The 16,666-nt window shown below is 43.4% G+C and overlaps 2 protein-coding genes across 2 annotated transcripts in view; one reads left to right on the plus strand and one right to left on the minus strand.

Annotated features, from left to right (window-relative positions):
- Window positions 1–16,666, plus strand: part of LOC117438311 (nipped-B-like protein) — a 191,220-nt gene that overhangs the window by 24,934 nt on the left and 149,620 nt on the right. The gene's annotated exons all lie outside the window — the stretch shown is intronic.
- Window positions 5,206–16,666, minus strand: part of LOC117438310 (nipped-B-like protein) — a 34,071-nt gene continuing 22,610 nt past the window's right edge. The window contains exons 3-6 of the mRNA XM_034073859.1: window positions 13,940–14,137; window positions 13,720–13,791; window positions 13,525–13,614; window positions 5,206–5,339 (exon numbers count right to left, since the gene is read on the minus strand). Of these exons, the coding sequence (XP_033929750.1) occupies window positions 5,206–5,339; window positions 13,525–13,614; window positions 13,720–13,791; window positions 13,940–14,137 (494 nt within the window). The remainder of the gene's footprint in view (window positions 5,340–13,524; window positions 13,615–13,719; window positions 13,792–13,939; window positions 14,138–16,666) is intronic.

Below are 16,666 nucleotides of genomic sequence, written 5' to 3' on the forward strand. Positions count from 1 at the left end.
GAAATTTAGAGGGGAAAAAAGAGACTAATAAAAGGTGGAATCAAGAACAGGCAGCCTGGGAAGAATACAGGGATGTTGTCCATGGAGCTAGGGACCAGGTTAAGAAAGATAAGGCGCAGACAGAATTAAACTTCGCTAGGGTTGTGAAAGATAACAGGAAGGGATTCTGTAGGTACATCGCGAATAGAAAACAGACTAGGGACAATGTGGGCCCTCTCTGGAAGCTATTAGGAGAACAGGCTACCCTGGATTTGGGGAAGGCTGAGGTTCTTAATGACTTCCTTGCCTCAGTCTTCACTGGTAAAGGCTCTGACCACACCACCCAAGTCATGGAAGGCAGATGCAGGGACTGTGGAAAGGAAGACCCTAGGCTCACTGTAGGAGAGGCTCTGGTTCGAGACCACCTTAAGAACCTGAATGTACACAAGTCCATGGGACCTGATGAAATCCATCCACAGGTCCTGAAGGAGCTGGCGAATGAAGTTGCTAAGCCACTGGCCATCATATTTGAGAAATCATGGCAATCAGGTGAAGTTCCTGATGACTGGAAAAAGAGAAATATAAACCCCCATTTTCAAGAAGGGGGAGATGGAAGACCCAGGGAATTACAGACCAGTTAGTCTCACCTCTGTGCCTGGCAGGATCATGGAACAGACTCTCCTGGAAAGCATGCTAAGGCACATGAAAAACAACAATGTGGTTGGTGACAGCCAGCATGGCTTCACTAAGGGGAAATCCTGCCTGACCAATTTGGCAGTCTTCTATGATGGGGCTACAGAACTGATGGACAGGGGTGGAGCAGCTGACATGACATACCTGGACTTATGCAAAGCGTTCAACACTGTCCTGCATGACATCCTTGTCTCTAAATTGGGGAGACATCAATTTGACATGTGGACCACTCAGTGGATAAAGTACGGGCTGGATGGCCACATGCAAAGAATTGTGGTCAGTGGCTCAAGGACCAGCTGGAGACCAGTAACAAGTGGTGTCCCTCAGGGATCAGTGTTGGGACCGGTCTTGTTCAACATCTTTGTCGGTGACATGGGCAGTGGGAATGAGTGCGCCCTCAGCAAGTCTGCAGATGACACCAAGCTGTGTGGTTCTGTTGATACACTGGAGAGAAGGAATGCCATCCAGAGGGACCTCAACATGTTTGTAAGGTGGGCTGATGCCAACCTCATGAAGTTTAACCATGACAAGCGCAAGATCCTACACCTGTGTTGGAGCAATCCCAGGCGCAGCTACAGGTTGGGCAAAGAAGAGATTCAGAGCAGCCCTGCAGAGAAGGACTTGTTTGTTGATGAGAAAATGAACATGAACCAGCTGCAGTGTGCACTCACAGCCCAGAAAGCCAACTGTATCCTGGGCTGCATCAAAAGCATGAGCAGCAGGTTGAAGGAGGTGATCCTGCCCCTCTGCTCTGCTCTTGTGTGACCCTACTTGTAGTATTGTGTGCAGTTCTGGTGTCCTTGACATAAGAAGGACATGGAGCTGTTGGAGCAAGTCCAGAGGAGGGCCATGAGGATGATCAGGGGACTGGAGCACCTCCCGTATGAAGACAGGCTGAGAAAGTTCGGGCTGTTCATCCTGGAGAAGGCTTTATGGAGCAGCCTTCCAGTATCTAAAGGGGGGGCTATAGGGATACGGGGAGGGACTCTTCATTAGGGACTGTAGTGACAGGATAAAGGGTAACAGGTTAAAACATAAACAGGGGAAATTTTGATTGGATATAAGGAAGAAATTCTTTACTCTTAGAGTGGTGAGGCACTTGAATGGGTTGCTCAGGGAGTTTGTGAATGCTCTTATCCCTGGCAGTGTTTATGGCCAGGTTGGCTGAAGCCTTGCGTGGCATGGTTTAGTATGCGGTGTCCCTGCCCATGGCAGTGGGGTTGGAACTAGATGATCTTAAGGTCCTTTCCAATTCTAACTATTCTATGATGTCAGGCCACCATAGCCTGCTCTTAGTCTCCACTCTCCGTTAGACTGTCACACTGGCCATATGTGTCTATTAAAGCCCGCATGGGTCCTGCTGATAATTTCTTTGCTCACCAACCTAATGATCAGATTATGGATGGGAGTCAGGCAGTCTTGGTTGATGCAGTGTTGCTGCCAGTACACTGTTGTGGGTGTGATTGGCGCTTGTTTTTCTTTGACCTTCAGCATCCTTTTCAGCCTTATACTTTTGTGGGGCTGATGTGCTAGGCCATCTGATCTACACAGTCCAGTAAATGCAGTTGTCTCCTCCACCTGGCTGGAGACAGGGCCCCTATAGTAGTGGTCATACCATTCTCCAGTTATGTCTTGTAGAAAGGGATGAAAATTCCTTTTCATAGGAGTTGGAGCAAAATCAGCTCTTTCACTCCATCTGGAAAACTGGTCACCAGAGAATATAACAGCAGTTTTCCTTTGAGGACCCCCATTGACCATTGGTTTATTTTTCAGTTCATGCACCTATTCCTCCAGCACTGAGGTGGGCTTTCCATTCCCTTTTCTCATGTATTCTCTGTAATTCCACAGACAAAAACATGGGGTGTACTTCCTATATTTTCCCTTTCAGGCAGTGCCTTTTGTTAATAGTTGAGGTGTGGGTTGGTGCACGAGGGGGAGCTGGATGGATCGGACAGATCATCTCTCAAGTGTTTGACCTATTGAGAATTTTTTCACAGCTGAAATCATAGAATCATAGAATAGTTAGGGTTGGAAAGGACCTTAAGATCATCTAGTTCCAACCCCCCTGCCATGGGCAGGGACACATCACACTAAACCATATCACCCAAGGCTTCATCCAACCTGGCCTTGAACACTGCCATGGATGGAGCATTCACAACCTCCCTGGGCAACCCATTCTAGTACCTCACCACCCTAACAGTAAAGAATTTCTTCTTAATATCCAGTCTAAACCTCTGCTGTTTAAGTTTCAGCCCATTACCCCTTGTCCTATCAGTACAGTCCCTAATGAATAGTCCCTAATGAATAGTCAGATACTGGAAGGCTGCCATGACGTCTCCACTCAGCCTTCTCCAGGCTGAACAGCCCCAACTTTCTCAGCCTGTCTTCATACGGGAGGTTTTCCAGTCCTCTGATCATCCTTGTGGCCTTTCTCTGGACTTGTTCTAACAGTTCCATGTCCTTTTTATGTTGAGGTCACCACAACTGTACACAATACTCTAAGTGGGGTTGCACAAGAGCAGAGTAGAGGGGCAGGATCACTTCCTTTGACCTGCTGGTCACACTTCTTTTGATGCAGCCCATAATACGGTTGCCTTTCTGGGCTGTAAGTGCACACTGCAGCTGGCTCATGTTCATTTTCTCATCAACCAGCACCCCCAAGTCCTTCTCCGCAGGGCTGCCCTGAATTTCCTTTTTCCCAACCTGTAGCTGTGCCTGGGATTGCTCTGACCCAGGTGTAGGACCTTGCACTTGTCATGGTTAAACTTCATAGTGAGGTTGTCTTCAAACTCTTGGACTTTATGACTCACTTCATACACTGTTAGTGCCACTGTATCCCTCCACCTCATTGATGCCAATGAGTTGGCAAATGTGATGGTGCACTCTGTGTAAGTTTACACCACATGGGTGCTGTACATTTGACTTCACCTGGATTTAAGTATGTGTTCCCAGCATCCATCCTATGGTAGATTGGCTGATTCCCTCAGATACTGGAGGCCTTTATCCATTGTGGTCCACTTGGCTTAGTGACACCTAATATTGTCCTTGTAGGGGTACCTTTCCTTCACACCTGTGAAGAGCTGTCTCTAAAGGCTGAGGGTTCATTTCTTTTTTGCGGTTGCTGTGTCGGTTCTCCCTTCCTTAGCAAATGATTTCAGCTGTTTCTCTTCCCTGTCTTCTAATTCGTCACTGTCGGTGCCATTGTTCTGGCATTGGAACATTCAGGTGATGATGTGCTCACTTTGACCATGGCTGAAATCTTTTTGAGTATCCCACAGCTCAGTCAAGGATAGGGATTTACAAATTGCATCTTGTTCTGCTTCTTCCTGTTTCTTGTAATGATTCCTCTGGTTTTAGTAATGGCCCTTGTTCAGTGAAAGAAGATCAAGGAGTTGTTTTTTGTTTCTATTTCCGTTTGCACCTAGTGGTAACTGATACTAACACAGGTTGGTTCTCTGGTTCAGTTCTGTCACTTATCACTGGGGTCTGAAGGGTTGTAGTTCTTTTTGGGGATTGAATAGTTTCAGTCCTGGTCACAGAAATTAAACAGTTGCAGTGTTTTTACTGAAGTATGAATAGCCACTGTCTTTGCTGCTGCAGTGCTTGTGATGGGGATAAAAATAACTGTGGTGCCTCTTGCTGAAGTTTTAGTAGTCATTGTAGGTCATAGTAGTCACAGTGGTCATTGAGTAGCTACAGTGCTTGCTGTGGAGATTGAAGTGGCTGCAATGCTTGCCAGTGGGGTTTAAGTAGCCATAGTGCTCGCCACCAGGATTTGCGTAGCTATAGTGCGTGTCACAGGGGTTGAAGTAGCTGCAATCATTGTCACTGGAGTTTGAGTAGCTGTTCTGGGTTCAGCAGTGTCATTTTTCTCCTTCTTAGTAGCTGGTGCAGTGCTGTGTTTCTGACTTTAGGCCTGGGAACAATGCTGATAACACCGATACTTTCAGTTGTTGCCCAGTAATGCTCACTCTGGCCAAGGACTTTCTGAGTCTCATGCTCTGCCAGGGAGAAGGGAAAGCTGGGAGGAAGCAGAGACAGGACAACTGACCCAAACTAGCCAGAGGTATTCCATACCACAGCATGTTATGTCTGGGATGTAAACTGGGGGCAGTTACCCGGAAAGGTTAGATCACTGCTGAGGTCGGGCTGGGTACGGGTCAGTGGGTGGGTGCAGAAAAATTAGTAAAACGCTTTAATTAGGTGTGTTGTCATCCTGGTCATACCAGAGAGGGATAAATCATGGCAACGTGCTGGGGCTTGGCCTATGCTTACAGAGCCCTGTTCAACACTATTCAGCACCTTCAAAGGGAAAAAAAACGTCCCTAGATCTGATGGCAAAGCAACAGACAACGCAGCTACTCCAAGTACAGCAACTACACCAACCCAGCAATAAGGACAGTAGCTACTCGAACTCTGACAGCAACAGACAGTGCAGCTACTCCATCTCCAAGCACAGCAGCTATACCAGCCCAGCGACAAGTACAGCAGCTACCTAAATTCTGACTACAAGAGACAATGCAGCTGCTGGTGCTACTCAAACACAGTGGCTGCACCAACCCCGACAACAGATACTGCAACCACTCCAACAAAGTGATAATCACTGCAGCTGAACCAGAGGACCAGTTTGTGCCAATATTGGTTGCTCCTGTACACAAGGGGAAAAGCTAAAAAGAGGCACAAAAAGGAACCTGTGTAGCAAAGATAGATGAAGAAACAATGCACTTACTACACAGGACAGCATCTGATCAGGAGTCATGTGAATCAGGAAGAAGAAGAAGAGGTGACACCCTGGGACAATGGGGTTGGACAGTCATGAACTAGAAGGTAGGGAAGCTAAGCAACTGGGATCACTTGCTAGGGAAGGGGGAATTGGCAAAGCAATTGCAAAAGTAAAACAGTCCCTCAGCCTTTGAAGGCGGCTCTTGGCAGCTGTGAAAGAAAGGCTTCCATAAATGGCTTGTCTTCATGGATGAAGATTTGAAAAGGGCTTAACCCACACTTACTACAAGTGTGCTGATGACTAAAAAGACCAATGTGGGATAGGCAAATAAGGTTGCAGAAAGCACAGCGAAAGGTCTGCTTGGGTGGTATAGGTGAGGCACTATTCTTTCTACGTTATCTTTTCTCCTTGGGACTAATTCTGCATGTGTTCTCAAAGGAGACAACAGCATTATGTATGGTGTGTCTCCAAGTCTCTCGATTGGAGGCCAAGGTGGAACACTGATGGTAGTCAATAGGGGCAAGGCCGAGGTATTGTTTCAGGGAGTCCTTATATCTCCTCTTTGGGGCACTTGTCTTGTGGCAGCCGGTGGTGAGTTCACTGTAAAAGACAATCTTAGGGAGGTGATGATCCGTCATCCTAGAGACTTGCCCTGCCCAGTGCAGCTGCAGTTTCAGCAATTCAGACCAGAAAAGCTTCTGTACAAGGATGATGTTATTAGTCCTTTGGCCAACTGAACCACAACAGAGAAAGGCATCTAGTCCCTGAGGGAATTAGACATTGTAGAGATGATCTATTGCAGGCCAGATGCCGGGAATGTACCCATAGATCTAGATGAAGTCAAATGTAAATGATCCATGTGGTGTAAATTTACATGGAATGCACCGTTATCATATGCCTACTCATTGGCAGCAATAACCTGGAATGATATAGCACCACCAACAGTGGATGAAATGATTCGTCAACTTAGAGATGCAGAAGACAATCTCACCCCTTCCATCATTTCAGCTGTGGAAAAACTCTCAGGAGTTCAAGCAATTGAGAGATGATCTGTCTATCCAGCTCCCCACATGTACCAACACACGTCTCAGCTATTAACAAGAGGCTTCCTACTGCTCGAGAGAGAAGATTTAGGAGGTATATGCCATGGGCCACCCTATGGTTTTACCTTCAGGATCACAGAGAAGATATGAGGAAGTGGGATGGAATACCTACCTCAGCTCTGGAGGAACAGGTGCATGAATTGGAAAAGGAGAACAAAAGTCAAGGATGATCATCCCATGATCCCATGCAGCTTCAGTCTCTGATGAGCAGTTTCCCAGATAAGGAAGACTATCACTTTCTACAAGACTTAAGTGTCCAATGTTGTGTTTACTATTAGAGGGGCCTTGCCTCCAGTCAGGTGGAGGTAGGGGATGGTTGGATTTACTGGACTGTGTGGATCAGATGGCCTGGCACCTCAGACCCATAGGAGTATAAGGCTCTAGTAGATACCGGTGCACAGTGTACTCTGATGCCATCAAGCTGTCAAGGGGCAGAACCCATTTGTATTTCTGGAGTGACAGAAGGATCCCAAGAGTTGACTGTACTGGAGGCTGAAATCAGCCTGAATGGGAGGAAGTGGCAATAGCACCCCCATTGTGACTGGTTCAGAGGCTTCATGCATCCTTGGTATAGTCTCTCAGAGATGGTATTTAAAGGACTCAAAAGGGTACCACTGGGCTTTTGGTATTGCTGCTTTGGAGACAGAGGAGATTGAGCAGCTGTCCGCCCTGCCTGGTCTCTGAGAGGATCCTTATGTTGTGGGGTTGCTGAAGGTCAAAGAACAACAAGTGCCAATTGTGACCACAGTAGTGCACTGGCGGCAATATCGCACCAACTGAGACTCCGTGTTTCTAATCCATAAGCTGATCTGTATACTGGAGAGCCAAGGGGTGATTAGCAGGACCCACTCACGCTTTAATAGCCCCATATGGCCAATCACAGAATCATAGAATAGTTAGGATTGGAAAGGACCTCAAGATCATCTAGTTCCAACCCCCCTGCCTTGGGCAGGGATACCTCACACTAAACCATATCACCCAAGGCTTCATCCAACCTGGCCTTGAAAAGTGCCAGGGATGGAGCATTCACCATGTCCCTGGGCAACACATTCCAGTACCTCACCACCCTAACAGTAAAGAATTTCTTCTTAATATCCAGTCTAAACCTCTGCTGTTTAAGTTTCAACATATTTTCCCTTGTCCTATCACTACAGTCCCTAATGAATAGTCCGTCTCCAGCATCCCTGTAGGCCCCCTTCAAATACTGGTAGGCTGCTATGAGGTCTCCACGCAGCCTTCTCTTCTCCAGTCTGAACAGCCCCAACTTCCTCAGCCTGTCTTCATAGGGGAGGTGCTTTAGTCCCCTGATCATCCTTATGGCCCTCCTCTGGACCTGTTCCAACAGTTCCATGTCCTTTTTATGTTGAGGGCATCAGAACTGCATACAATACTCCAAGTGAGGTCTCCCAAGAGCAGAGTATAGGGGTAGGATCAACTCCTTTGACCTACTGGTGACACTTCTTTAGATGCAGCCCAGAACATGATTGCCTTTCTGGGCTGCAAGCGCACACTGCCGGCTCATGTTCATTGTTTTTATCAACCAACACCCCCAAGTGTTTCTCTGCAGGGCTGCCCTGAATTTCTTCTTTGCCTGACCTGTAGCTGTGCCTGGGATTGCTCCGACCCAGGTGTAGGACCTTGCACTTGGCATGGTTAAACTTTATAAGGTTGGCATCAGCCCACCTCACAAGTGTGTCAAGGTCTTTCTGGATGGCATTCCTTCCCTCTAGCATATCAACAGAACCACACAGCTTCGTGTCATCGCCAAACTTTCTGAGGGCGCCCTCATTCCCACTGTCCATGTTACTGACAAAGATGTTGAACAAGACCGGTCCCAACACTTATCCCTCAGGGACACCACTTGTTACTGGTCTCCAGCCAGACGTTGAACCGTTTACCACAGCTCTTTGCGTGCGGCCATCCAGACACTTCTTTATCCACCAAGTGGTGCACCTATCAAATTGATGTCTTTCCAATTTAGAGACAAGGATGTCATGCAGGACAGTTTTGAACGCTGTGAACAAGTCCAGGTAGATGAGAGATAGTTCATGCAGTAGGCCTTGGACCAATCCGAACCGGGCCAAATGGATAAAATGTGTTCTACACCGCAGCCGGGGAGAATGGTCCTACCTGGAGCTTCTGGCAAGAAGGGGTTGGGGGGAAGTGAGTGAGCGGCTGTATGGTTCTGGGTTGCTGGCTGGGCTTAAACCATGTCAGTAGCCCTAGTACCTGCCACTGGAGTCTGAGTCCCTCTTCTTTCAAGCTGCAGTGCTTGTCACGGGTTTTGGAGTAGCCACAGGTAGTTGTTTAACCCTAAGTAAGATTCTTAGCAAAAGAGCCAGGCTCATTTCATGTGTTCTCAAAGGATATTGAAAATCTTTAAAATTCTCAGATACTGCTGTTGTTATCCTAGAGGAGGAGGAGGAGGATACTGGAATGGAAGAAGGGGGAAAGGAAAGGAAGAGCCCAGGTGAAAAGAAAGCATAGAAGCTGTAGGAAGTTTTCTGTTATCAGTTAGCTCTGAGAAAAGTCCAAAGGTGTAATTGTTAAGAGATCCCACCAGGTGGCTCCCGAGTGACAAAGGTGATGACTATACTGAGTGCACATACTGGATTATTTTCGTGACCAGCTATTCTATCGTATTGAAACCCGGCAGTACATAGTACAACAGAATTATAACTTTGGCCCAAGCCCCATGGATAAACATCACCACAGGGACCACATACAACAAGAACAGTATTACATAGCGTACCAGTGAGCACATGCACATGAGGTCTGAGAACAAATGAGGGAACATTGTGACCAATGACTATTATGATATTGTGACCAATTACAATGCATGTTTTTTGACATGCTCTGGTCAGTTCCATGATTATCTCAATTATTTTTGCCCTGCATTGGGCACCAAAAAGGACTTCTGTGGTTTAAACCCAGCCAGTAAGTAAACACCATGGTGCTGATTATGCACTTCCCCTAGTTTGTATACAGAGTATGATAATCTGTGGTATGGAATACCCATTTGGCTGGTTCAGGTCAGTGTCCTGTCTGTGCTCCCTCCCAGCTTTTTGTGCTCTTTCTCACTGGCAGAGCATGAGAGACTAAAAAGTCCTTGATCAGGGCAAGTGCTACTTAGTAACAACTAAAACATTGATGTGTTATCAGCTTTCCTCTCAGACTACAGCCAAAACACAGTACTGTACCAGCTACTACAAAGAAAATTAACTGTATCCCGGCTGACACCAGGGTGAGACACAGGAGTCTGAATTGCTCTACTGTTATTTTTAATTTAGATTATTCATAATATAAATTGAGATTGCCTAACATGCTGTGTACATAAACAGAAAAAACAGAGCAAAATGTAGTATTGACAGAAAATTAGTCCCATACCTTTCTCTCAAGGAATGCATCAGCAAATGGAAAGAGTAAACAGAAATTAATATAAACAAAACCAAACCAATGCTGCCACCACCACTCTCACCCACCCCAATAAATGCTGGATACCTTGAGAATCAGAGATGCTGAGTGCAAGTAATAGCACTGAAGGTGCTGTGACAGGTATACCTGCTCTGACAAAAGCCCTGACAAAAATCCTATGAAAGCTTCCCATCACAGATGAAAGAAAATATGACTGCAGTTTTTGAACTGAACTAAATTAAAACTTATCCAGCAGTTCATAATGAAAATAATAGGATCCATTCCTGAAATGACCAGCTTTCAAAAATGAGAGAATATCTCATTGCACATGATGCGTAACTCCTTTCTAAATTAAAGTTGTAGCAACCTTTCAGTCTTGATAACCTTTCAGTCTTAGAAAGATGAGTTAATTTTTGGGTACTTAAAGTAAGTAGTTATGTTTACAAGTTGTACTTCGTGTATGATAATCTGCAAGTGTTCCATGCTTTCCAAGAAGACTATTGTTCACAAGAGACTTCAGTGTAGAGAATGCATAAGACTTGTGGTGAAGGACTTGGGGTGTTGGTCAATGAGAAAGTGAATATGAGCTGGCTTCAGTTCATGCTTGCAGCCCAGAAAGCCAACTGCATCCTAGGCTGCATCAAAAGAAGCATGACCAGCAGGTTGAAGGAGGTGATCCTGCCCCTCTGCTCTGCTCTTGTGAGACCCATCTGGAGTGTGCAGTTCTGGTGTCCTTAACATGAAAAGGACATGGAACTGTTGGAGCAAATCCAGAGGAGGGCCATGAGGATGATCAGGGGACTGGAGCACCTCCCCTATGAAGACAGGCTGAGAAAGTTGGGGCTGTTCAGACTGGAGAAGAGAAGGCTCAGGGGAGACCTTATAGCAACCTTCCAGTGTCTGAAGGGGGCCTACAGGGATGCTGGGGAGGGACTCTTCATTAGGGACTGTAGTGATAGGACAAAGGAAAATATGTTGAAACTTAAACAGCAGAGGTTTAGACTTGATATAAGGAAGAAATTCTTTAGGGTGGTGAGGCACTGGAATGGGTTGCCCAGGGAGGTTGTGAATGCTCCATCCCTGGCAGTGTTCAAGACCAGGTTGGATGGAGCCTTGGGTGATATGGTTTAGTGTGAGTTGTCCTTGCCCATGGCAGGGGGGTTGGAACTAGATGATCTTGAGGTCCTTTCCAATCCTAACTATTCTATGGTTCTATTATTCTAAGACAGGCTGAGAAGGTTGGGGCTGTTCATCCTGGAGAAGAGAAGGCTCAGGGGAGACCTTATAGTAACCTTCCGCTATCTGAAGGGGGCCTATAAGGATGCTGGGGAGGGACTCTTCATTAGGGACTGTAGTGGTAGGACAAGGGGTAATGTGTTAAAACTCAAACAGGGGAAGTTTAGATTAGATGTAAGGAAGAAGCTCTTAACAGTAAGGATGGTGAGGCACTGGAACAGGCTGCCCAAAAAAGGGGTAAATGCTTCATCCCTGGTGGTGTTCAAGGCCAGGTTGGACAGAGCCTTGGGTGACATGGTTTAGTGCGAGGTGTCCCTGCCCATGATAGGGGGCTTGGAACTAGATGGTCTTAAGGTCCTTTCCAACCCTAACTATTCTATGATTCTGTCAGTCTAGGAAATGTATTTACAGAATATAGAAGATGGAAGAAAGCCTTTAGTTGTTAGCATCAAAGAGGTTAATGGTAGAGGGAAATGGTCTTAGTGGCAACATAGACGAGGTGGAATGGATCATGTTGTGAGACAACAAAATGCGTAAGCAATATGTAAGATCAAATTAGAAAAATATGTGTAAAGTCTTGTAGCTGTAACATGGGGAGAAAACTGAAGCTGGTTGAAGGGACAGGATGAAAAGGTTGACTAAAAATGCTTAGAAGATAATTGTAATGAAGAAGTATGCTTTAAGGTTTGAGGACAGAATTGGTCTGAAATCAGAATCTAAATTAACGTGACTAGTTGAAAAAGAAATGGTGACACACTGGAAGGAGTGTGACAAAGGGCCAATAAGGTGGTTAGGGGGCTGGAGCATGAAATGTAGGAGAGTCTGAGGTATCTGGCTTTGTTTACCCTGGTGAAGTGAAAACTATGAGGGCTTGAAATGCTGCCCTTAGCTAATGAGCATTTCTATAGAAGATGAAGGTGGGTTTCTCCAAGGTGTACAACAAAAGAAACAACAGCTGCTGTTGCACTAAGGGAAACAAATAGTGATTGGATTTAAGGGAAAAAAAATCACAGTGAATCTTTGTCCTTGGAGATATTCAGAACTTGACTTGAAATGCCCTTAGAACCCTGATGTAACTTTGTAGTTTCTCCTGCTTTGAGCAGAGGGTTGGTCTACAGGTCACAGAGTCATTAGGGTTGGAAGGGATCTCTGGAGATCATTTAGTCCAACCCCCTGCAAAGCCAGGGCCACCTAGAGCAGGTTACAAAGGGATATATCCAGGCGCATCTTGAATGTCTTCAGAGAGGAAAACTCCAGAACCTCCCCAGGCAGCCTATTCCATTGCTCTACCACCCTCAACATCCCTTTAAGGCTAAATAAATCTGTGATTTTGTGGTAACTTCTGTTTAGAATCATTATCTGTTCTTGTATAGCAACAATCTAGTAGTTCCATCTAATGAAGACTGATGATGATAACTTTTGGCTGTGTTAAAATGGCTACTTGTTAAATATGACTGAAGGTAATAAATAAAAATATTTTTAATATAACAAAGTCTAGCTCTTGTGCAATCACCCTCATTTCAGTAAAACCAGTCTTAAATGATTGCAGTCCTAATTCTAAAGTTCAAATCTGGGGAAGGGCAATATATGAAAACACATAGGAAATTAGGTACCCTGGAATAATCACATTTGCCCTTACAAAGAAACCTTACAAGTCATATAGAAAGAAGCAATTACTTAATTTTTTAATCTAAGTTTGTAGACACCATTACTGTAGTGATTTGTTTACTGTGCTCCTCCCCTTGTTCTAATCTTGTGAAAAAGATGGTAGGAAAAAAATTAATGAATGCTCCATTAACCATTTCAATATAAAGTCATCTTGGTCAACCCGAACTACTACCTTAGACACTTATACTAAGTTGGTTTATTTTCCACTGAAATGGATAAGGAGCACACAGTGATTCAGTACCTCATCCATAAGTGCATAAGCACTCTGCTGCCAAACTGAATAATCAATCTCTGTTGAGCCAAAGGCCACAACAGATGCAAAATTATGTGCCTCAGACATTACTGGCAAGAGAACCATCTTACATTAGTGTTGCTCACAAAGATATGTCTGTCAGAAGATAACACCTTAATGACATCCCAAAGATACATCCTATCCACTCCAGAGAATTATTTGCCTCATTGTGATTTATGTCCCTTTTGGATTCTACAGGGACAAAGAAGAAGGATCTTCTTCCTGTAGCAGCAAGTGAAATTGGAAAGGTAAATGCCTCCACTCAAGGTGGAAGCAATATAAATGCAGTATACTGTAGCATGTACCACAGGCAGTTAAATCACAAAGGAGGAAGTTTGAATATACTGAGATGCAATTTTTTTTCTTTCCTGTGTTTCTAATTGGTGGAAACATTTTGAAAATTTCTGACATATTACCAAAAGCTGTTAAATCCATGTCTTCTAAACTTTCCAAAATATTCTCTATTGAAGCAGTAAATCTTTTGAAAGTTGAAGAATCCATCATTTCTGGAGAGAAAACAAACAAAAAAACAAAAAACCCACAGTATATATAATTATTTTATATACAAAACAGAAAACACAAACTGTAGAAAATAAATCTTCTAAAATTACCTTCAGGTGTTAGTTTAGGTTCATACGCTTTCCTCCTCTTTTGTTTTTCTTTTTTCTTAATTTTTCTAGCCACTAATTAAGAGAATAAAGGTTTGTTTATATTTCTTAAGCTTATATTCAATTCTGCATGTAAAGATGTTTATTTTAAAATGTTTAACATATCCTTTAAAAATACACTAGTATTATGGAAGAAAATAAAGATTTTAAAACAACCAGTTACCCTCACTGAGACTAGGAGAAGGAAAATAATCATCCATATCAGAGTTTTCGGGACTGCGATTACGGTAACGGCCACTACCAGGAGTCCTCCTTCCTTCATGATAATAACCACTTCTCCTATGGTCACCAGAACTTCTTCTGTCATGTTCTTCATACTCCCAAGCTTCATCTCTATCCTTTTTATGTCTTTTACGAGAAGCTAGAAATGAAATTCATTTTCATTATAAGTACAAAAATTCTACTTTTAATAGCTCAAAATTATACATTTCCAAGTTAAACACTATAGATGTTCTGTAAAATAAGTGAACATTAAAACTATCATATAAAATTCTGTTATTCTAACAACTTCTTTTGATTTACATGAAAACTGTTTATAAGACATTTATCCTTTTAAACAAAGTCAGGAAAGTAGAACAAATAAAAATAAGTTTGATACTTTCATAAGAGAACCTTGAGATAATTTCTTCAGTTATCTAAATTGTGACTATTACTGGGTGTCCATGTTTCAATTCAGTGATTGCTTTGCTCACCGAATGCAGCAAGTTCCAATGAGACTTGGAAACCTAGTTACTTAAAAATATTCTATTTTGCCAAGACAAACAAAATTTTGTTTTGATATATATATATTGCAGGAAATTCAATGTAAAGGAGAAAGCTGGAGCCATAATTCTGGGCCAGGCAGCAAGTATATACCACAGAAGGTTATTATAACTAGTTTTCAGTCAGGACTAAAATGTCTTGCAGAACTGAATGTTGAAAGACTGAGATACATGTTCTATACAGAAACCTGGTGGAAATAAAGTGGGGAGAGGTGGTATTGAGAGTTTTTTGTTGTTTTCAAAGACAGTCTTGAAGGGGAGAGGGTGCTAATATGTAATAGAAAAAGGATACGGAGGAGGAGGTAATTTCATCCATGAAATCAGCTAACTTTCCATTATCTAAGGTAACAGGATAACTGGGCTAGCAAAGAGATGTTTAAAACAGACTGTGTTATGAAGATAAAAATGGCTCCAAAACATTACATCCTAGACTAGCAGAGCTTATTATTTTTCTGAACTTGCATATAATAGCCCTGAAATCTGTGTATCTTTACCAAAGTCTCCTGAAGTTTAGAGAGGTATGACTGTATATAGAGTTGTTTATGAGCAAAATGGCTCCAGACATTCAAACAGAACTGGAACAGAACTGACAAATTTATGGAGAAGCATAGGAAACATACCAGGATAAAGTTAATAGTCAGCCTAGGCTCAGAACTAATAAAAATAACATTGAACCTGTGGTGATACTAATACTCTGCACTGCACGCTAGAGGGCTCCCACTTCTGAAAACAGTCTGAAAGAGTTATTGAGGGAAAGTACTGTTAAAAGACGGAACCAGTTAAACAATGGATGACATATTGAATATAATCCAAGTGTGAACATAAAGTTTGATTTAAGCACAATACTTGGCAGTTACTCTCCTGTCTAAGATGAGTTGTATGGTACCTCTCATGAATTTTATGAAATCAAATATTTCAGTCAGATTAAGATGGTTATCTAAAAGGTAGTTTTAAAAATTTCTTTTCAAATTTTTGTATCTGATTTACTGCGTTGGCATATCCAATTTTTGGATTTCTATGTTTAATGAAAGAAAAAGTGGGAACTAAAGTACTAAAGTGTCTTGCACAGTGGTGTTTTCTACAGGGTGTTACTCAAATCAGTCATAATTACAAGTTCAGTTACTACATAAGACTTCTATTCTTTGCTTCCTGTTCCTCTGGATGGACTTTTAGAGGCTGTCCTATAGGTTTAACTCAGTGTTGTTTCACAGTAGTGATATTTAAAGAATACAAATTGATAATTTCTACTGAATGTATTTTTTTAACTGTTGAAAAGTTATATGTATGGTATAGGATACCATTTTGTACACGAGTGCAGGAAGGAATGCACTTCTGTTTTAAAGCAGTGTTCAAGTGTTAAGACTGTGTCATGGTTTAAACCCAGTCTGTGACTCAACCACGCAGCCCGTTGGCTCACTCCCCCCCCTTCCTCCCTCAGCTCCCAGAGGGATGGGGAGGAGAATTGAAAGAATGTAACTCCCACGGGTTGAGATAACAGCAGTCCAGTAACTAAGGTATAACACAAAACCACTACTGCTACCACCAATAATAATAATGATAAGGGAAATAACAAGGGAAGAGAACGCAGCTGCTCACCACCCACCGACCAATACCAAGCCCAACTGAGCAGTGAACTAGCCCTTCTGGGTAACTGCCCCCACTTTTACATCCTGGGCATGACGTGCTGTGGTATGGAATACATCTTTAGCTAGTTTGGGTCAGGTGTCCTGTCTCTGCTTCCTTCTGGCTTCCCCTCCTCCCTGGCAGAGCATGAGACTCAGAAAGTCCTTGGTCAGAGTAAACATTACTGAGCAACAACTAAAAGCATTGGTGTTATCAGTGTTGTTCCCAGGCTGAAAGTTTAAACCACAGCACTGTACCAGCTACTAAGAAGGAGAAAAAAATGACTGCTACTGCTGAACCCAGGACAGACTGTTAATAGTAAATACAAGTTCTGAAGATGAATCCATGAGCTGTTTAAAATTGTGGTTTTGTTAATAAGCTATGAATAAAAAATCAAGTTAATTGTAACACTTGTGATTTTAAAGCCGATAGTTATTGTCAGTACTCCGTTGTATGGGATGGGAATACCTGTCAGGAAAAAATTGAGAAAGCATAAGATCTATGTA

Source organism: Melopsittacus undulatus (genome assembly GCF_012275295.1).
Source record: "Melopsittacus undulatus isolate bMelUnd1 chromosome W unlocalized genomic scaffold, bMelUnd1.mat.Z SUPER_W_unloc_8, whole genome shotgun sequence".
NCBI classification, from domain to species: domain Eukaryota; kingdom Metazoa; phylum Chordata; class Aves; order Psittaciformes; family Psittaculidae; genus Melopsittacus; species Melopsittacus undulatus.